General features: G+C 36.5%; 1 protein-coding gene across 1 annotated transcript in view; it reads right to left on the minus strand.

Annotated features, from left to right (window-relative positions):
• ADGRG6 (adhesion G protein-coupled receptor G6) overlaps positions 1 to 23,741 on the minus strand; it is a 314,344-nt gene that overhangs the window by 273,092 nt on the left and 17,511 nt on the right. Inside the window, exon 2 of the mRNA XM_088522777.1 lies at positions 4,377 to 4,718. Coding sequence (XP_088378903.1) covers positions 4,377 to 4,718 — 342 coding nt within the window. The remainder of the gene's footprint in view (positions 1 to 4,376; positions 4,719 to 23,741) is intronic.

Here is a 23,741-nt window from a genome sequence, read left to right on the forward strand (position 1 = left end):
TGGTGTCTGTCGTTACATGTTTAGGAAAAGTATAGATACATGTACTATGACGGTTCCACATATTCTGTGGTATCACGTTTTCCTTCTGCTAATTGTCTGCAAAGACTGTGAGCTCCATACTACTGCATTTGGATACACACAAGGAAATAATTGGTCCAGTCCATTGTATAATAGAAACCCAGTAGTTGGAGAATGTGAGGGAAGAGAGGGAAATACTGGGCTTTCATAGTTACTGGATTTACTTCACAGAGTTTTTCCTTTCTCAGGGCAAAAGTATGTTGTAATAATTTTATAAATAGAAGATGCGTTTAACTTTCCACTGAAAATAAAGGCATTTTTCATGGGTTAATTATACTGTGAGGTTTTTTATGTAACATGGTAGATGACCCAAAGTGTGCCAGAAGTATAAAGATTCAAGAGCTGAAAAAGAAGAAAGCTTGTTCAAACAAGCACTATGCAGCCTGCCTTAGGTGGTCAGGAAGGTTATGGAACACCTCGTCATATTTAAATAGTCCATGAAGAGATGCAAACAATGAGATTATTGCTCTAATCCTTAAAAAGCTCATTAACTCTGCATCATTCATCCAACGGATTTAAACCTGGAACCTTCCCCATGCATTAGAAGAACAAAAACAACGAGTATTTCGCATATGTGCAGAAAACTGAATCCTTCCATTGATATTAAAAGCAGATTTCTGTCCTAATTATTGTTACACAGCAGTCATCATTCTGATTAATATCAGATGTCAGCATTTCAGAAACTGGTTGCTCCCTAGGGGAGACTATACATATATCTATGGTCTACTCATCCAGCTGATCAGACTATATTGTCAGGATTATGTTAAACTGTTTCAATTAGGAAGGTAACTGCACTATAATAAACAGGGCTTCTTTTGGACACACAGCTATTTCCTCATGAAAAATATACAAAAGTATTGGCAGCCTGGACACAGTAGGAGCAACTAGCAACAAGCAGTTTATTGTTCTGAAATCTGCTTCTGCATGGGAGTATGAGATGACATGAAGACTGCCTCTGCTGCTTCTCAGAGCCCCTACCTTACTTGCCTCCCTTTCAGCTCACTGGCTCGCATCACATACACCTCTTGACACATAAACAGGATGGACAGGAGCAGCTAGCCAGTATTTTGCTGTCACGTTGTGGGACAGCCTGCTTTCCCACCCTTTGACAGCTTTTCAACGCAGTTCAGTGCCCTGAGAGGTGGCTTCTGCTATTTCTAGTTTCTCTGCTTTCAGATGCCTTTTTAGTGTTACTGGGAGAAAGGCATTGACTCTAACAAAGTCAGCAAGTATCTATAACCCAGGCACCTACTTGAAAGTTTTTGTTAAGGCAGAACTGAGTTTTAAATCTGGGATACTCCAGTATTACTCATCCGTGTGCTCCTTTTTACATGACACATTGTCTCAAGCATTGCTGCATGAACGGAGGTCTGATGGTTTTCCTTTCGACCCTTCTAGTGCCTAACTTCTGTTCGCCAGTGCAGCTATTGCTTACATATTTAACTATTACTTGAAAATTATTTAACACGCCAGCTCTTCAGCTAGCGTAAGCTGCTGCATTCCACTGAGACTAGTAAAGTTGCACTAGTTCGCTGCAGCCAAAGATATGACCCATCTATCTGCTCTTGCAGCACGGCTGCAGAAAAAAAGCAAGAGATCCAGCATTTTTGTGGGCAGCCAACTTGTTCTGGGTAAAGGAAGCACAAAGTGAAACTTCACTTGAAATCACTGCTACATAAAACCGATCAGTCACACAAAAGCAGTTCCATTCCCAGTCAGTCTCCTCCCCAGACTGATTTACTCATTTATTTTTGCCTTTCCCCACTTATATTTTGCCTTGTGTACATACTGTATATTAAGCTGCAACATTAATGCCTTTTTAAATGCCATTTCTACATAGTAAACAGCTGTGAGTCTTCAAACACTCCTTAACATTCCAAATTTGTATTATTTTGCCAGAATAAAAATTGCAGTAACTCTTTAATTTTATTATTTACATAAGATCATTGATGAGAAATGAAAGAAAGTATGAGTGCTGTAGATGCAGCACAGGATTACAATTCCCCCTTATCTGGGAGAAATGCACAATTTTGCCTATGCATGACATTGGTGATAATAATTTCAGTTTGACAATAGACCTTTGAAACTCCTTGGATTATACTGTTTCACCAACTGGAAGTGAATTGGTGTAGATTTCCCTCTGATAGCTATGGTAATTCTTTGTAGGTAAGGATAAAAGACATAGGATAGGGCTGACATTCACCATGTAGATATCTCTTTTTTGTGTGTATTGATGTTCCTGTTTACCTATTAAGTGTTTTATGAAAGTGGTACATTATCATCCTTTTAACAAATTGCATTTCTGTATCCATTGCCACGTTAAACATTGCAGTATTCTTTGTGATTATCTACTGAACTCAGTTCAATTGCACAACTGTGGACAGTAAGCAGAATATGGCCTGTGGTTATAACATGTTTTAGATTCACACATCCAACTCTTCTGGCATCCAAGGTCAAAATCAAGATGTTAGTTAATATTTGTATTAATTATTCAAAAATCAGGAGCCCTAGTCCAGACAGCCTAAAAGCAGGCCCTTAACACAGATCTCCTAAATGAATATGTATATGAAACACTAAAATATGAAACACTGGTGAAGGTCATCAATACCTTCACTCACACTGGATAGTATCAGCCTTATTCAAAATGTAAGAACAATAAGAGTGCTACCCAAGAAGGTAAGGTACTAATCAACTTGGCATGGAGGTAACTTAACTTTGCTTTCACAGAAATACATTACCTATAAATATATATGTATACACAAATGATTCTCTGACCATATCTGTGGCCATCTTCTAGCATCCCTATTGAACATAACTGAGGGTAATATTGCATCTTTTCATTCCTGATGAAAGCCATCCTATTGCTTATAATCATAATCAAACATTAAAATATTGAAGAGGAATAACAAAATAATTTTGCATAATCTGGTTTGATATAACTTTTTATGACCCACATGATTTTATGACTTCTTACAGTTCAGTAATCTTTAAATAGGGAAATCTTTTAGAAAATTTACTTTCTCCTCTAGAAAAGAACTGGGGTTCCCAGGATTATCACTAAATTAATTACATCAGCAATAAATAATCTCAATGGAATGAAATATTTTAGCTTCCCTGATACGGTATTTCCATTTTTCTTTCAGAACTGCACACAGACATTATGTGCATTATCATAAGTCATTTTGTCTTATGATACCTGTAGTTTATTATCTATTTTAAATTATAGTATATGTTTAATAAATATGTAAATAGCTTTTTACATTAGACAGATGTGTTTGTGGATAATTATAAACCTAAACTAAGATAATTCTAAACCTGCTTGTTCTGTGTTTGTACAGCATTTAACCAACCAAAAGAATGCAAGTGCAACACAATAATATAAATGATTAATACAGTACTAGTATCAAGTTAGGGTGTATGACTTCAGCAAAAAGGAAGCCTTTTGAGAGCATGCAATTGCAAATTATAAGCCTTAGGCAGAATAAATGGAACATACTACGCCTGCAAACAATCATCCTAATTCCCTCTGTTACATTTTAGTTTTTTACTGTCACATCCAAGCAACTTCTGGTAATGTTTTAAGCAACAAGCTGTTAAAGTGATTTGTAGTCTCATTTTCTTCCAGAGAAAGAAAGCATGAGCAGAGGAGTGTCTTGTTTAGTAGTTGTTAGACTTTTTAAAAATCTAAGCATTGATATGTAATTATAAAAGAGGAAAAAAGATCAAAGAATAGGAATGAAAAGTAGCATGCTTGCAAAAATACTTTATCCCTGGTACAGTTTATTCTAGAGGCTGGAAGAAGTGCTGAGAAAGCATTTTGCTTAAACTTCTCCCCAAAATAGGGAGTTTCACAGGACCAGAGGTCTGGGCTAGCCTTCTTTCTGGCTTGACTAAATTCCCTCTGGTGATCTCCTTCATGTTTCTACATCCTTTTGCAGGTAGGCTGGCATGATAGTGAGATATCGTGCTTCCAAGACATCCAGTACATATTTGCAGAAAGAGGCCTAAAGAGGTCTGTTAGGCCTAAAATCTTTCTTTGGTTTTCTTTCTTAGTTTTCTAAGGCACTCAAGAATGTCATGCTTCAGAATAAAATAACTCATTTTCATCCACAAAGTATTAGTTAAAAGTATACATAAGAACACTCTATTATTTTATCTTGAAATCTTTTCAACTCCTGTCTTCTCTTCTCATTGAACATTTCTGGTTCTTTTAGAAAGTATTCTAATCCTTACAGGAAATTTCCTTCCAACAGGACATTTTAGCTGTTAGAGGCATTAAATATTTTAGGTTTACTTACTTCGTATATAGCTGGCATTAAAACCTTTCTTTTGAATACTAAAGTCACTTTTAAAAGACACAATCATTTCATTTCCAGTAGAGTTATATGATAATCCTTTGGCAGTGATGCCACAAAGGTTCATCGGGCTCTCTCCGTTGTCTAATGTTAGTGAATCATAAATACAGCCTGGAGCTTCTTCAATGTCAAAATCAATGAACGTTAGCTGGATGATGTATCCATGAGGTGCTCGGATGATCCATTTGCATGCTTGGCTGTTGGGATAATCACTGGGGAAGCATGGAGAAGTGAAAACTCCAGAGGGGTCAGTCAGCACAACCCTACAGTCGTAGCATCCGTGAGCTGGCAATAAAAACAGAGAAAGGTTGGAGATCAGGAAGAGAGATAATTTACCAGGAAATTAATTATCCATAAAATGACTTAATCTTTCTCTACACAGAAAAACACGAACAGAGATGGGAGGAAGAAAGAAAGAAAATGATCTGATTCTTAGCAGGCATGAACGCTGGAAAAATACTACATTAAAAAAATGTTTTATATATGAAACCCTTCATAAAAGGAGCATACACTGTACTGCTAAATATTCTTTTGTGCATATTATATATATATTTGCTACGCATACAGACCTGTTATGCAAAAAGCAACAATGCAAAAGCAGATGTTTTTTGAATTTGCAAATGCATATTAATTCATTTCTTTAACTGAACTTCTGAAAAGATGACTTATCATTTAATCTTTTGGCTGCTGGACTGATGCTGACTCTTACAGTGACTGTACCATGCCATTGTTTTCAGTGGAATGCCACTGGAATGCAACAGCACAACAGATGAATTGAAGGACCATAGAAAGTAGCTAGAATTCTCTAGATTTCTTAAAGGTTAGTCACCAACATTTCCGGCAAATACCCTCCATATCACCCAGATAGGGTAGCAGTGAAGTACTGGTCAGCAGCAGATTACTGCACTCTTCCCGTGCTGACTCAGCGCCACTGGCATATTTGGGGTAGTAAGACTCTAATAAATTTGTATCTGATTCTTCATACTCCTTTACTCACCTGTTGTGCTTCAATGTGCAACTTTCAGGCCCATTTATTCCTCAAGACTGTATTTTTTCCTTCTTTTATATTTAGTCCTCTATCATATATTTACATCATTTATTGTAACGTATTATTACAGTGATCTGCCTGCTGTTAAAATCTGTAACAATATGCCAAAGCAGCTCTGAGCACATTTGATGGAAACTGAAGATTACCGAAAGATAACAAAAGACAATAAACTCTGCCTAGCAGATATATGCTGAATTATTTTGCAAACATTTAACTGGGTCCCAATCCTGCATAAACACTGCAACAGTGGGAAGAAGGATGAGAAAATGTGAACTTGCACTATTATTTGCCTAAACTAAAAACAACTAAAAAAGTTTTCAGGTGTCAGGCTTGTGTAGGAAGCAGCCATAACATTGGCACACATGTAACAAGCTCCTCTGGAGTAGCCTTGATGTCTCCACTGCTGAAGCCGTGATGTAGCTAACTCATATTGTACAGCCTTAGTAAATAGACCCTTACTCTGTAGCATGGGATGAAGTCTATTACACAATTCCCTTGCAAGGGAAGGGATTTTGAGGGACAATTCTCACCTGTCCAACCTCTAAGGAAGATTATTTCACACAAAGAGTAACTGTCACCTAAGGCAAGTTAGTTTTCCAAGTGGTATTTATTTACGAAAGTAACTGCTCTGCCAGGGTAACTTGTAAGACTTGGGCTGTGCTCTCAGTTTCTCCACATTTCTTCAGATCACAACCTATTTCTACAGTTTATACAGGACCCTTTCTGTGCTGTGCACTGGCATGTCCCAAAAGAAGCAGTTTACATTTGAAAAGAGAGTTCTTACGTACATTTTGCAGAGATTTTATTATTTTTATGAGTAAATCATGAAGCCATGTGGCTGCAAGGAAATAAAGAGATTATTCATTATCTGAGCTTTCAGAGCCAAATGATGGCTGCTTACAATAGAGCAGAATTGTGGAATACTTATTTATACAACCAAATAAGAGAGAGAGAGAGAGAAAAAAAAAGTTTGTCTTTAAGTTTTACTGATAGCTTTGGGAATCTTTGGCACTCATGATATTGGAAAACATTATGTAGTGCAAGCAGGAGCATGTTCACGCTAATTTCTCTGAAAATCTGTACAATCAGAGGATTAGGTTCATGTATTCTGAAACCTTGCTGTTCCATTTATGAACCAGGAGGGAATATTCACTTATTAGTACAATGAATATAAATCCTGCAGCTGTACAGAGGCTTCTTCCAGGGGATTCTGCCCAGATGCATATAGCCGTTCAGGGAAGCAGCCGAGGTTGAGTGGAAGAGCAAGGGGAGAAGCATGGTTGGAGCTGCTGCGGACTCCTTGCTCAGGGCAAGTGAGGCTCCAGGAGGTCCAGAGCTGGCAGACAGCTCTGTCATGGGCTGCCTCCAACCACGTGCTCTCCCATTCCCGTTCCCACCTTCAGTATTTCTAGTACCAGGACTACAGGCACTGAGGATGTGGCAGCAAGCCACACGCACTCTTCTACACATTCCTGACAGCGAAATTAATGACACTGAGTGTCTGGGCAATCAGGAGCTTGCAGCTGCACCCAGATGGAGCTGGAGTCAAGGTCTCAGCCATTCGGATCTGATCCTCAGGTGATGTAAATGCATAGAACACAGGTGCCAATGTGCAATGAGCAAACCCTGGACCCCTAAAATATATCTCCATATCATTATAAAACATTGCTGAACTTACAGCTACCAGAAGAAACATGCTGTTTATTAGTAACGCCTAGTTTATTGTTCTTATTTGGTAGAGTATTAAATTCAGTCTGGGATTGGAATAGTCAAAATTGAGTGCCAGAGAAAAACACAGACACCCTTAAGGGAAGGCTGTGTTTGCAAATTCTATTGATTACCATAAACCAAAATAAGACCTAGGTCTTCTATTTATTGCTCTCTTGTGTATGTATCATGGTTTCTAAGCTGTGTAAATAAAAAACACTAGCACACATAACAAAAATACTTTTATCTCTCCTGTCACCGTGAATACTAAAGTATAAATGTTTTGTATACTGTTGTCACTTAACTCATTTCATCTTCTCATACATTTACTATTACACTATCTTTTTGTCATATCCATAGTGGTTTGTTGGTTTTACAGAACTGATGCACAAAAACACTTCCTAAATATAGATAGGAAAATAAGTGCTATAAACTTTACTTTACATGGAAGAAAGAGATTTGGTGAGCAGAGTAGTTTACTTTTTCTGAAATGGGTTGGCTCCGTTTTGGCATAGAGGCCATGACTGCAATTTGAAGGAGAAATATCCTGTTTTCATGCACATGTCCACAGTAGTAAGTAAAAAGAAAAGAAAACAAACAACAAAACTATATATAAACAGAATGGTTTTGAATGGAACTTTTTGCACTGCTTCTCATGAGACAGTCATTTTTCTATAAACACCACCTATTTTACTCATTAACGAGAAAAAGTGCTGCAGCAACCTCTGCCAAAAATGACAGATATTTTGCAATGCTATTGGCCCCAGTTCTGAACTGTGGATACCAAATACTTGTTGGAATACACACCACAGACTTTTCTTCAAGCAATATGAGATACTTTATTGATTTTAATGGGAATAATCTGAGGCATGATATTCTTGGTCAAGAATTCCCTCTCCCCCTCCCCCCCAAAAAAACTTGCTCATCAAGAATTGTGTTACTGCTTAGAAAACAGGAAAATCTTTCTGTAAATATGTTATCCAGAAAAACTTCATCTTTCCTCCTTCTTGGAATATGCTAAAAGTGTAACATGAACACCCTCACAATTCAGCAAACTCAAGCACTCACTGTCAATATTTCTCAAGCTGAAACTTTCATCAGCTATTCGTTTGTTTTCTCCGTGTGAATACCCTGGTATACAGTGTTCATTTCACAATCACATATTATTTTTTCTACAGGACTCATGTTTCATTTGATAAATGAATTGTTAAAAATATGACACTTTAACATTATACTAAAAAGGAAAATTAATGACTTCTTCATGAGTGTTTTAGAGCTTTCACCAGTGTCACCTGAGTGATTAACAAATGGTAATTGACTTTAGCAGCTGTTTGGGAAGTGGCTTTTTCCCTTCTATCATGCCCATTTTGTAAAGAGAAAGCTAGGCACAGAGACAATGAGCAAAAATGGCAAAATTTTCCATGGGTTTTGGGTTCCCATTCTTAGTATTCACACAGAATTTTATATGTCCAAAGTACACTAACAAAGACTCTAAACTGCAGCTGGAAGACCAGTCTGCCAGTCTATCCCACTGTAGAAAATTTAAATAATCCAAAGTCAGTGGCCAATGGAAAATTTTGGTCAAAGCAGTTTGGCCATCATTAGTGGGAACTTACTGGCAAAAGCAGGGATGGAATCTCATTCTCGTGGTGGCCAATTTTCCTAACCACAAGAGCATACTATTCCCACTCTTCTACTACTTTCCTGCCTACTTCACATACATGCCTTTTACTTTCTGCAAAGGGTGTCTTACATTATTCCTTCCTATACCATGCTGCATTATTTGAGGCCCTAAAACATGAGCCTAGCTGAAATACTACAGGTAATTGTACCATACATACAGATATAAGCACACACAAAACCACAACAGAGAATTCTGTCCTATGGAACAAAATGAATAGCCCACCTATCCCACTACTAGATTTTGCCTCTTTGTGCTACAGCACAGAACTCCACTCCGTGAACTAATAAAGCAGTTCTTCTGTGGGACTGAGATACACAATGTGAAAGTGATTTTCACATGCTGTGAGCAGCTGAGGACACATTCAGGCACTCCAGCATCCAGAACTCCACACATGCATCCAGAACACCAAAGCTGAATTACAGATTTGCAGGGAAACTTTCTATATGAGCTCTTCCTATAAATCTGCACTTTTCTTTTTTCCATTCATATGCCCACCACCTTCCAGCACTTGCTCCCCAAGTCTGTGCTTTTATTCACATTTTCATCTAACTTTTCATCCTTCCTTACTTCTCTCCATGGTCATCATTTCCCCTCACCTTTTGCCCCTTCTGTACCTTCTGTATTTGCCTCTCAAAAAAGGCTTTTGACTTCTACCTCTCCACCTGCTTTCCCTTTCACTCTTATCCAACCTTGAAAAATGGCGGGACAGCAAATTTTGTTTGGCCAAGATTTTTTTTTTTTAAACAGCAAAAACAATCAAGCTTAGGACAGAGCTTATTTTAGCCCCAAAGGTTTAAATCAAAAGAAAACATTTGAAAGAAAACACTCTAGAGAGAAATATCTATATCTGTTCTTGTAATTCATATATTATCTAGTTTATTTTTATATTAAATTATAGCTTGCATAGAGTTTTTATTTCTTCCACCCATTGACTGTAGCATGCAACTGGCCTTCTGTGCAGCATTTTCCACTGGACAGAAATGCTAATGACTACATAAAGTGTAGGCAGTAGCACAGGATGCCAATAAGAGCCTGTTTTGGTTGACTTAGTAGTCTCAGTAGTTTTAAAGAGTCTCCCTGGTAAAAGTAAGACAGAAAACTACAAGCTTTCATTTTGAGATGATGCTTCACTCTGCTTAACTCTCTTTGTAGAGGAGATAACTTTCATATGAATACAATCTGTAGTAAATTTATGCAATTGTGGGATAGATTATATTAAAAAATAATCATTAAAAAAAACAGTCTGTTAACTCTGTTCTTACACAAGTGAACAATAAAAACTTCCCTAACAGAATTATGCCACCCCAAATGCTTCAGAAAATCTTAGCTACAGTACTTAATGCTCTAGATATAAAAGACAGCAATACATATTTAGTAATAATTTGCTTTCATGTAGACATCTGATAACGTTTAAGCAATCTGCATGTGCTAAAAAGCACTTAAAAGTATTGTCACTTTGGGCCAAGTACGAGAAAAGCATACTGACGTCAAGTGACTTAGCCACTTATACACACAGCAACTGTGTGGTAAAGCCTAAAATAGAAGTGAAACCTTACAATCATTCACAGTGACTGTGTGAAAATATCTGTTTTGATGAATGTTAGGCAAGAAGAAACCTTGCCTTGTTAGAAGTAATAAAATGCTTGTCACTCTTTTGTTTCAAGGATCTCATAATTAAAAGGGTTTTAGGCAGAATCTACAGAGAAACGGCCAAACATTAGGTCAAATGTATTTATGACTCCAAATAAATGGGTGAATGAGGTCAGTAGTGGACACACCTGCAGACAAGCAAGAAGAAGGGCCAAACCACCAAGATGTGGGTGGGCTGGAATGGTGACAGAAAAAACAGACCTGTGTTATTTCAGCATGAGACACAAACATTAAATCCAGAGCAGCTATAGTATGGCAAAGGTCTCAGCAGTAGCCAGTACCATCCCTGCTTGGATTTCTCCTCTTTAAAAAATCATTTCAGAGGTTAAGGGAAGGTGTAGATGCACATAAATACCTCTATAGAAAGAGTGAATATACTTGTTGCAAAGCGCTGCCACATGTTGTTCCACCTAAACTTAAAGGAACGCTCTTTACTCACTGTCAGTTGTAAGATCGGACCTATGCCAATTTTAATACAAAACATTAAACTTTTTAATTAAACATGGCACACAGTGAAGCCTCTGAACATTTTAAATGGTATTGTCCGCTCTGTGCACAAGCCACAAAGTGTTCAAGTTCTGTCAGCAGGAACTGTAAATGAGGAGCTGTGGCATGTTCATTTCTATGTCTTTATTTAATTCTCAAACTGTAAAATCTTCTCAAAAGATTCTTATTTTGCTACATTACACGCTTATAAGATTTGCTATATATGACAAACAATTCAATGTTAGCACGTGTAATCCTCAGATGAAACACACCATCCTAATCCTAATTATTTAAATATTCAAATTGTATTTTAATAAATGCTTTAAAAATGACAAAAGCAAAATAAAATGATTCTCTCTGCAATAAATAAATAAATATATAAATAAATGAATAAAAGGGAAATTAGATTATTGTCCTGGTGTGTACCTTATTGCTCATAAGATTTGACAGGGCTGAACTCTGTGGTTTGGAAATATGATTGTGACTGTGTATGAATGTACCTAGCCCTTAATTATAATAATAATATTTCCACACTTCTACCATGTGCATAGCCCTAAAAAGCTAAAATACTTGAGCTCATCCTAACATGACTCACTCATATAATCTGAATTTAGGTGTGGACTTAAAAAATGGATGTTTAAAGTCCATTCTTGCACACTGATGCATTTGCATCCTGTATTTGGTCATGTCTTCACCTCAGAGAGGTCTGGGAACAAACAAAACGGGAGACAGGTGTGTGACTGCAGTTGCTGGCATATGAAATCGGGGAGGCATTGTCTAGACCTAAGCAGTGAAGACCACTATGCTGTTCTCTGTAGTTGCATTCTCTGTAGTTGTCAACATTTTCTTTTCCTCTTATGGAAAGGAATAGTAAGTAGACCAATGCAAAGACCCATTCAGAAAGAGAGATGTCTACTCTCAGGCACATGCATTACTTCATATGACAAAATAATTCACATGAAACGTTCTCACATCTGGCCTAGTGTCCACACTCTAATCCATATTCTTCCTTCCTTTCCTTCCCAGCCCACATGGCATATTCCAGATACCTGAGCTGTTGACTGAATTAATTTGAGGGGTTTTAAATCAAACTGTCACAAAAATATTTCCCTTCAATCTGTGAATTTCCTTCCCAAATTACTTTCTGCCTACAGTCCAGGAAAGGCAATGTTTGATTCTAATCCAGTGATGTTTTTCTAAAATTGTAACAATGTCGAAGCCTCTTATTCCCTGCCCTTCCCACTGAAAAAACAGAATCATTATTCCTCTGGGGGAGGTTCAAACCTGTCCCGTCATCCTTTGCTAGTGGGATCTGATATGGAATGTCCATCTCTGCAGAGGCATCAGAAGCACACTTGCAGATTTTGAGGCTAAATTTCTGTGTGGAGATAGGTATTTTAGCTCACCTTTGTTGTTTTGTTTTGTTTTGAAATTTTCTAGCTATTGAGTTAAACTCCCAGTTACTACAATATCTGGCAGTGTAGTATGAATCATGAAAAATGAGTCCCAAAACATTTTAAATAATTCTCTACAACATTCCTAAAATATGTATTCATATTAACATGTGGCATAGAAAAAATCCCCAATAGGATAAAAACATGGTATCAGTTTGAGTATGAATCCATCTACATAGATTCATTCGTAACATATTCAGCCTAATTCAAGAGATAAAAATCTCATAAACTTTTTATGAGTAAAATTTTACATTATCCTACTTAAAACTGAACCACATATAATCAAGTACATTTTGCAAATGTACATATAATAAAGCTGCAATTGGCGAGAATCTCACATCTCTCTGTACTATTCTTAGTTTGCAAGTGTGACTTTTTTTTATATAGATTTGTAAGAAAAAAGACTATTTTAAGCACTATTAAAACCTCAGTTCAGGCTCTCGTTCTGCATCACTCCCATTGCATCATCTGCGTAGCACTCCTTGTACCCAGTAAGAATTTAAACCTTCCATATTCCTGACTGGAAATAGCACATAACCCTGGCAGGGTCTTTTATATTTTGATGAAAGACAAGATTGTGCTCTCACAGATTATTCAACAACTGGGTTTTGGCCACTGAATTTAGGAGACAAAGAAAGTACTATGTCCTGGCCAGTCATATCAGCTTGTCTTACATCTTCTTTTGCTGCTACAGTACGTTTTACAGTATATTCTTTAAATGGTGCATCAGTTGGTGCATCTAAGAATAATGAAATTCTGCTAGTTTGTAGTCATATATGAAAATGTAGCTATTGTCTGTGAAGTCACTCTTTATTATTGCTTCGTCCTGATGCTCTAACCTTACCGTTTACAAGATTACTGAAAAATCAAATTTTTACATAAAATTTGAAGAAGATTTTTTTTCAGAGCACTTAGCAAAATTATATGTGGCAGATCAAAAATAGGTATTATATTTTCTCATATGGTACAAGTTTAGACTGTGGAATTCACTGACATGAAAGTGATGAAGGCAGGGAACTTAAAATTCAAAAAGTCCACTGGCATTTCTCTGGGTGTCCATAGTATCTCAGAATACCTGCAGATGTATAATAATTAAAAAGAAGAAATATAACTGGGAGGGATTGTAAACCTCATGCTTTGGATTTGAAATTAATCTCAAGCAACTTCTCATTAGCTTAATAGCTACATTTTGATGGATAAAACAAACAGCCCCAGAGCACAGTCCCCAACTCTGGGACTGTACTATTGGTAGCATTAAATTGCTGGGATAACCCGCAGCATGACTTTGGCCAGCCCAGCTAGCATTTGTCCAAATAGTTCCTGGACATGATTCAGTAGCTAGCACAGGCCAGGGACCATTCCCAACACGCAACTTGAACACAGCTACCCTGCTTTTTACAGTAGGAATGTGGGATACTGAGTTAACTCAGCAGTCAACACCAGGGAATGGTCTTGGGCATGTCTTATGTACTACACTAAGAGGTGATCAATGTATGTAAGGGGAACTAACCAAGGGAAACAAGTGCTAGTGCATCCTGTTTCAAACATGATAATCAAATTATCTGCTAGACTCTGCTTGAAGTCAGTAGCAGTAATAATGTACTAAAAATCAGGAAGAGCAAAGTTTCATTTTTGAATCTGAGGTTAAGCTTAGAAAAGCAGAAGTAAGATCAGTAAATTACGGATTCAGGAAGCATTTAACATGAACGGAGATAAACTGGCAGCAGACTTTTATTAAACCATGATGGCACAAGTTGATCAACATAGCTGTGCCTTTAGGAAACTTTTATTATTTATTTTTCCACAACTAAATATATCACAGTGTGATTCTCAGTCATTTTTGTATGGGACAGATATGTTCTTATTTGGATACATTGTTTAGGGTGCTCAGTTCATTCAAAAGCTGTTGAGACTTCATACTGGACATTTTAGGGAACTGATCACTAAAGATGAACTTCCTAACCAGTTCTCATATGGAATTACCAAAGTACTGATATTATCCTCCTTTGTCATATGACTAGTCTCCAAAATACTGTTATAGAGCTTGAACAACTGGAGTTGGTGTTCTCCATTTACTCAGAATATTTGCACAATATGGAGATCATTATAAATTCAGCATGTTTCCAGATATTCCATATTGCCTCTATCTTCTGTTTTACTCTGGAATTTAGAAGGTGTTTGTTTCTATTGGGTTATCACTGCCACTCTTGATCCCCCTAGCACATGATATGCTATCTCTTGACAGCAATTGACTTTATCACAGCAGTGAGTCTAGTAGATACTGATTGATCTGGGAAATTGAGGGAACCAGCTACAATAGAAGAAAATATATTCAGAGCCAGGGTGGGGGCCCAGCACTGCCTGTTTCCCCTTAGTTATTTGGTTGTGTGCCAATGAAAATGGAAGTGGAAACAAACACACTGACTGAGTAAATCTGCTCTAATCCATTTGAGCAGAGTTCACATTGTAGACAAAGTTATGGATTTCCCCCAGAGGGAGGGGGTAATGTGAAAATCCTGTGTTACACCCATTGTAACTTAAGAATATTTTCATTGGCATTCCTGTGATAGTCTTACAAAAATAACAGAATGCACTTGCTAGTTTTGGCCTTAGCAGCATTTTTTTTTGAAAAGTAACATCAGTTTGGGAAAAAAAAAAAAAGGGTATTTCAAATATTTGAAAGCTCAGTTTAGGTATGCCAGCTTTAAAAGTGCTAGTTAGAAAATTTATAGACTAGTCCAATAAACACACAGATTAAAATACATGGAAGTAGAGAGGAGATTAGGTTGGGGAAGGGCCTGTGGGGCAACAGGAGAGTTCTTAAAGAATTTGTGGAGTGCAACATAATGTTTTAGAACTGAGATCCACATAGTGCTTTCTAATTACTTTTATGGTTTTGTGACCTGTCCCTCATAATAGTCTTCAAAGTATCTATTCAATGTCAAATAGAGTTGGCCACTTACATTTCAGTACTTTAGAATTTTCTGGGTCCTCTCAAGAAGCTACCAAAACCAGATCTATCTATTTCAATATCTACCCACAAGTATTCTCTTCTGTCCCTTCATGGAAATTCAATCATGCTTTACCCTCTAAGGATACTAACATATTTAGTGTTAACTCTTATTATTCAATCAGTTATGTCCAGATCAAACTGAAAGGATGTTCTGAATAATAATATGGGTTATTTTGTTGTACACTATTTAATAGGAGGGTTAAGAGATTGGAAAGGACTTAAAGCCCCTTTAACTATTTGAAGCTTTCATCTCTTCTCTTTTATTCGGACACTTCTTGGAACTAACCAGGCTTCACAGGTGAAATTGAGGTCATAAATCACATCCTCTAATTTGCATTGCTAAGAACAGAAAAAAGTCACGTATCATATGACAAAGTAATATGCACTGGAGAGGAGGTGTGTGTCTATTTTGGTCACTTAGCGTTACTCTGACAAGCGCAGTGCTGTTTTATGCTCTATATTCTCTAATAAGCCAAACGTTTTAATTTTTAAGTGATATAGCACCAGTAACTGCTTCCTACCACATGTAAAGATGGAAGGGAATGGCATGTATAACTCAAATCATTCATTCCTCTACTCTTGTACCACTGATTTCATCTCCAGCTTGTTGGTGTATTTCCTGTTTTCATGCCAGCAAAAATGAAAAGTTCACGAATGCAAACAGCAAAGTCTTGTATTAAATAGTCATGTGTCTCCTTCTTACATTAAACTTACTTACAATAATTGATCATTGTGTGACTATGCCTGAACCTTTTATTTTTGCTAGTTTGGACTATGTGATTAATCTTCTTACTTCCATCCAGTTCTCTAACAGCTCTAGTCAAAAACTCCCGCTGCAATCAACTGAAACTATAAACACAAGTTTCATGATTGTCATCTTAAATATCCCTGTTCCCAAACTTTCCTAGGCAACACTTTCATGTAAATACACACACAAAAGAAAGAATTCTTTCTTCCTTTTTCTTAGTCTTTTAACTAATTTATTCTTTTTATACCTCTGGCTACTTTTTATGTCCTTTGTTGTGTAATACAAAAATATTATGTCTGAATATTGACAATATTCCTTTAAGATTTGCACAAAGCCATACTGAAGTAAATGAAGTCTTTAATTTAGGTTGAATAGGGTTAGACTAGGGCCTAGGTCTCATTCATACTTATAAAAAACAGGAAGAAAAGCAGGAGAAAAAAAAAAAAAAACAGAAGGGCTAGCATCCACTTCTATCGCTATCTCTATACAAAAATTCTCCATAAACATTCCAGTGCTTTTTTCATTTCTTTCAGCTTTTTATACCACTTCCTAAAGAACAGATTCCATAGACAAATGGATTTCAAAGCTAGGAATTCTATTCTGATCAAATTTTAAGCATTTAAATTTTTAAGGATGTTCACTCATGTGCCCCACTTCAGTTTTTTGTGTCTTCCTCCCTTACCAAAAGCAAGAAGACACTGTAATCACAATTATCAAATCAGAAATAATTGATTTTGTCCTTCTCACTAAGTCAGACTGCTTGATAAAATAAAAATAGAAAGTGTTACCTCTTTATCAAGGAAACAGTGATGGGTTTGACTAAGTTTGGCTTGAAAATGTGATGTATGTTTTGAACATAGATACTTGTTTAGCTCTGTAGCAGGCATGTTAAAAACATCACATCAGTATCCGGAAATCTGTTCATTTTGTCTGTAGAGCAGACAAACAACAGAAAGGTGACATAAAGCATTTTGAAATTTCTTAAACATATATTACATTTAGCTGTGCAATACTGAACAGCTTCAGCTCTCGCACGAGCAGAATCACTCAGTTCTTTGCTGAAAGAGGAATTCTGAAAAGAGATTTATGACTTCTCGTTTCTAAAAATCAACATCAGCAAGTTATTCAGGTTATTATAAGAACAAAACCTCTTTCTTAGTCTTAACAGAACTTGCTTCTTGTGGAGGAACTTTATTTTCTGTCATGATTCTGCAATCATCAGCAATATTTGGAAAGAACATCTAAAACACTAGCCACTTAATGGAAACAGCAGAGTTTCACAATTGCCTTGCTCTGTAATTTCTGAAACCAAACCAAGCCAATTAACCAAAGGAAACCTCTTTCATGAATCTGTTATTTACATATAATGTAGACAGGAAAAAGGTATTTTGTTAGCTCTGGAGACACACTTTAAAGAGGTTTTTAAAAGATTAGGAAGTATAATGACAGGTGCACAGTGTTCCTTGAAATTAGGCAGGAAGTGAGTATGAGACAGAATTTGATGGCATCATCCTTCCTTAAAACTAAATGGACAAACTGTTCTCTCTTAATAATGGCTATACACTAACATTTACAACCAGGGATTGTACCTTTACTTGACCTTTAACACATTGTACTGCATTAATTGCCTTAACTATTCAATTAATGATAGTCGCACCCTAGTTTTACTTCCATATTCCCTCTGCCTCAGTGTATTTCAAAATATTAAACCTTGCAGATGACTATTTTGTATACAAAAAAGCTTTTAAGTTCAATCATGCCAACATGCGTTCTCATCTCAAAAACTTAACTTCCTGGCTTTGTAACTTTAAAGATAATATTCTAGCAAAATCAATGCTCAGAGAGCAGTCAGTATCAGCAGTACTCTCCTTTTATCAATTTTCTCTGGTTTTGCACCTGAAATATACATTAATAATGATACTTAAGTACCTAAGGTCTGCCATCAGTATGGACAGACAGAATATCTAGACCTACTCTGAGAATCAAGTCCTAATTTGTCAATAAGACTACTGTTGTGGAAATTTTCCAAAGCTCAAGGACTGGATGCTTCAAGATAGCAAGTCCTGGGCCTTCCAGAGATGGAGCCTGGACAAGTAAAATAAAAAATAAACTTAATAAAAAGAATGCAAAAGTGATACTAATCTTAACTTAATATAGAACACGACTCTGCATGTGGTAGGCTCACAATTCCTGCTGTTTTCACTTACAGAATTTAATCACAAATACTCTGTTCCTACAAGTCAAGGTACCGTAAGCTTTGAAATACCATTTAAAAAAGCAATGCTGTAAGTACAAAGAATTAAATGCACCACTTTACAGAGCATAAGCAGGCTTTGCAAAAAGATGTTGGAATATTTTTCCTCCTGAGTGTAGACTTACTTTGCAGTAATAGTCAATGCTAGGCGCTAACCCCAAAAGTGAAGAAGTAGTTGTTGTTGTTTTTTTTTTTTTTTAATCTAACCAAGAATATGGAGTTGCAATTATACTGTGTTAACTGTAAAATTGGAGGAAGATAGCAAAAAGAAGTATCTCAGTGTTATGGCATAGAATCATTAACCAAAAAAAAAAAAAAAAAAAAGTAATTTGTGTAACAACTAATAAAAAATTAGGAGAAAGTAAAATATATATTGGCTGCTATGGAACATTCTACTGCCATCACATTACCCTGCTGTTGTGATCCTTTGCAAAAGGCTGAATAGTATGGCAAGGTATTTTGACTTCTCTTATCTTACAAATGGATTAGAACAGCATCTTGGGGTTCTCTCCTTCTACTAATTTCTTCAGATATGCTCTGTAGCCTAAACTATTAAACTGCAAACTGTAGACCTGGGTTCATTAATGAAACTATTAATGACTTTTATCTCAGCCCTTTTAGGACTTATCACCACAATCACTTCCCTGCATTGAAAATTCACTCCAGGGGCTAATGAAGCATATCTGTAAAGTGTACAAAAGCAGACTGAGGAGACTCATCTGAATAGTGCCCCCATCTCCCACACCCGCATCTTATCATCCTGTCAAGCACAAAGTTAGGGTGAACTCTGGCCATTGTTGCCCACCCAGATGTTCCAGATATTATATCAGGAGTCCAGATAAGGTTTTAAAACAGGAATTCAAGAGTAATAAATTTCAAGTTTTCAAAAGTAAATCTGTTCAAATATATATACAATTTGTATATTGTACTATATAAATAATATTATATACATTTTATATATTTATATATATAATTTCTCATTATTTTAGCTGGAGATGCTGCATTTACTAGAATCTTTTCTCCTTTTATTCTTAAGTACTTCTTCAACTTGTTTGCAACAGGTATCTCATAATAGTTTTTAAACTACTTTTACACAGCTAATGATATCATTTCTTTCCTAGTGTTTATTAATTCAGAAGCAATGGAAATGTTCTCAGTGTTTCAGATTACTGAAAGACTGCCTAACCTCTGATTTATTTCTTACTTTCTCAGGTATTTATATAATTTGTCTTACTAGACTGGAAATGATTAAGAATCCAAAATCTACTGACCGCTGGAAAGGCTCCTGTGTCCACTGAGTTATTTGTCCCTGATGATTCTGTTTACTCCTTCACTGTTTTCTGTGACCAGCCTTTGCAGTGAACTTGATCACGTGAGATATCTTTTTTTAAAACAAGCAAACAAACAAATTTAGAGAAACATATTTCTGAGATGCATTTTCCTGTCAGCCAAATGTGGTACAAATAGTCTTCTCAAAAAAGAAATAATTCTGTATTTTGTGATTTGTAGTTCTACACTGAATCCTTATCTTCTCCTGACAAAGTTTTGGGGGTTTGCTTTTGCAGGGTTGGGGGCAGTCTTTTGTTTTTGTTTTTTACTTTTCTTGTTTGTTTGTTTGTTCTTCCAGATCATCTAGTTATGGTTTTTGGAGGCTTCCTCCAAAATCCTTTTAAATCAAAACAATCTTTTGTGATTCCGTGGTTCTAACCAGTCACAGTGGGATTTGGATCATACCATATGGACTCAAACATCAAAACTCTCAGTGATTGATTTGACTATTAGTCATCTATAAAAACATTAAAAAAGCTACTTTCCTCTCTTAAAACAAAAATGTGAAGACAAAAAAACTTATGCTGAGATGTGCACCTTAATAAGGCATAGAAGTTTTAGATATGGAGAATGCACAACTTATCATGATTATAAAATCAGGTCAGAAAATAGCAGGCAGTGGAGTGAAGAAAATTCTTTATACATATATATGTTCTTTACACTACTTCATAAAGCTATGGTGTTAGCTTTGACTAGTTATCTAGGTTGGTCCCTCCCAGGCATGTAGCATGAGGAAAAAAAAATCTGCATAAAGAAGAAATAAAAGTAATCTGAAAAACCATTCCATCTTCATATAATATCTATCTGAACAAAGAAAGTAATACAAGCTATAAATAAATGAAACATATTACTGAACATTTCCAGAACAAAAATGCAAGGCCCCACTTACCCAGGGCAGTGTATTATTTCCATGGAGGTAATGGCAGAGAATATAAAAAGTGGCCTAAAAGTAAGGAAAACTGTTTGGTTAGTCCTAGCTGTAGCACAGTGTCATGAGAGGAAAGTTACACACTGAAAATAAGGTGAGGCATACCGTAACACCGGTTTGCTTGCTAAACGATGCTATCACTGTACTCCACACAAGGGCGATGTAGGAAAAAGCAGACAAAGTCTGGTGAAAAATCAGCAAAGGCTACATCTGACCCTTCCTTTCTCTTAATACCATCTGATTTGCAACATTCTGAGCACAAGCATGTTCAAAAATCTTTATTAGTCCACTGTACAGACAGGATTTGGGAAGAAGCACGATAAGACTGCAATGTCTAAACTGGAATCTGCAGCAGAGACCTTCTAAAATACAGCAGGAGATACTTAACCTGTTGGTTAGTACTCCATGCCATACCACAGTAAGGTTTTTAGTGGGCATATTTCACTCAAAGCAAGCAAAAAAAGAAAAAAATGAGTCATGAATTCTTTCGTAACAGCTCTGCAGAAATTAGTCTAGCGCTAGGGCTGTGGGAGCAGTAAGCAGGACAGACTGTTAGAGTGCTGAGTAGCATGGAGAAAGAGTCCAAAACCATCATAAAGGAGCACAGAGTAAAGAGCAGAGAGTCTGTGTAAACAGGAAATAAAGGAAGTCTTGCCTTTCACCCTGACCACAGTGTCTAATCGCCACGGGTAAGAAAAATTAAACAATTCCTTTTAAATTACTTATGGACATAACTAAGCAGCCTTTGAATTTTGCATCCTGTCATGCCTACCAAAATCCACCTTGCTACAGTTGTGTGACAGCGTTATTTCTACAAGAGAAGTCAGTGACTCCAAGTATAGAACTATGGTAGAGTCCAACGGTAGGAATAGCAGAATTTAAGGGTAGATCAACTCTGTTAAGACTAAGTTTCTGGTCAAAAGTTCAGTCAATAAAACTCAGCATTTTTTTTTCCTTCTGGATTTTCCTACCAAGGACTCTCAGCTACCAGATCAACTAAGATATAGGCAGTATAAAGAGCTTCCTCAGTTATGGAAACTATATATATATATTTAATTCTCATCACCCTACCTGACCCTAAAGCCAAGTTCTGAAAAACAGCTGTTGCCCAAGAATTAAAGAGTTATTTTACCTTCTCTTCTATAACCTACTCATCCATAATTTATCATCTGTTAAAAAAAAAAAAAAGAAAAAAAAAAAGAGAGGGTATTACACATTCTCTAGTTCTTACTAAATCAAATCCATTAAGTCTATTTTAGTAATTGTATGGCTGGCATGGTACCAATCAATGCAAGTTTTTCAGTGAAAGCTACTGAGTAGTGTGGGCAAACCAACAAGGGACTCCAGTATAGCGCTCTCTCAGTGTCCATGAAAAGGTAAAGAAACTTTATAGTATGTAGCTTTTAGGTGCCACCCCGGTCAATCGATCCTGACTTGTTAATTCAGTAAAGCAAAGAAATGACCGAGAGATAAAAACATGACAGTTGATGATCAGACCTCCTGCTTAGACCTCTTGATAACAACTCAAAATTAAGAAATTTCCTTCAAAACAAAAATCTTCAAAAAACGATTATGAAATATTTTTTGATATTGAAGTCCTTTTTAACAAGAGGCAGAAAATTTTGCCCTGAATTTTTGAGGCATTATTTTTCTGCATCATCAAAACATATCAGCTATACATTTTATCCTATAAATTGAAGTTACACTTTTTCCAAACTGATATAAATATTTCTTTCAACTAAATTAAAATTTATCTAATTTAGTGATAACTCCATTCCTCATCTGAACAGCTTTCCAGAAATTCTGGTACTTCCTTCTAACACAAACTCTGAAGTTTTCTTAAGTAGTCATTATGGAATAAACTCTGGTGAGACAAGAGGGTAGAAATAGTGTTGAAAAGACTTCAAGTCTGCTAGACAGTTCCATGACTCTACTGCAGGGTCTACCATTTCCTATCCCTCCTGTACTCAGTCTCAAGACTACTCAACTCAGCCCCAGAACAGACAAAACAGTTTATCGCAGTATATTGTATTAGCAGGAATTATTTTATTCTATGGCATGTGATAACTAAGTCACCATTTTCAGGCTGAAACAACTGCAATAACAAAAATTCTTATAGTAGATTAAATGGTAACTGCTTACATATTTTCTTTAGTTAGGTCTGGGTTGGTTATAAAATACCAGAGGACTAGCTGATGACCTACCTATGACACAGACAGACCAAATATCTTCCAGGTAATGCCTCCAACTCTGAACAGACCTATTGCTGGTGTAATTCAGGTACCACTTTGGTACCTGAATGTATGGTGTGACATTTAAGCAAAAAGGTTGACATCATCCTGATCTAAATGATTATGTAACTGTGACCACACCTTCACATCACATACTGCACTGAACTGCAATAACCATAGCAGGTGAAAGCCTTTTTTTGGCTATTTTTTGCCACATCTTTGGCTTACCAACTTATCAACTAAAATGATTTACCACCTGCAACTTTAAGCAGCTTCTATTTATTGAAATGACAGAGGGTTGCACATAAGTATTTAGGCAACTAGTCCTGATTTACAAACATCTACCAGAAATGATTTTTTTCATTTACGATGAGGCAGATAATTGCACCTCTTGATTTCAAATTTTTTGGTTGCTAACAAGGTTCTAGTTTTGGCGCTGATTCTAGAGACAAAATAAATAATGATAATGGAAACACAATACATATACAGTAGTCTAAAACAGTTGTTCATATCAACTTTCCAAAGGGGAAAAAAACACCAAATACACATCATTGTTTATATTCAAATATTTTCAGCTGAGTAAGAAAGATTTTCTTTTGCCTCTCTGCAGAGAAGGTGGTGTGATCAAATAGCTCCAGGAAAACACAGACTTCTGCCCTAAGCAACTGTCTACTCTGCCTGGGACTGAAGCTGGTCTTGCACCCCAGGCTGTCTCTCCCTTACTATTCAAAGGTCCTGCTCTAGTTCCAAAGCTTCTGTTCTAACTGTAATGCTGG

The sequence above is a fragment of the Tinamus guttatus genome, unplaced genomic scaffold (assembly GCF_059628265.1).
Source record: "Tinamus guttatus ecotype Peru unplaced genomic scaffold, ASM5962826v1 Tinamus_guttatus_pri_ptg000164l, whole genome shotgun sequence".
NCBI lineage: Eukaryota > Metazoa > Chordata > Aves > Tinamiformes > Tinamidae > Tinamus > Tinamus guttatus.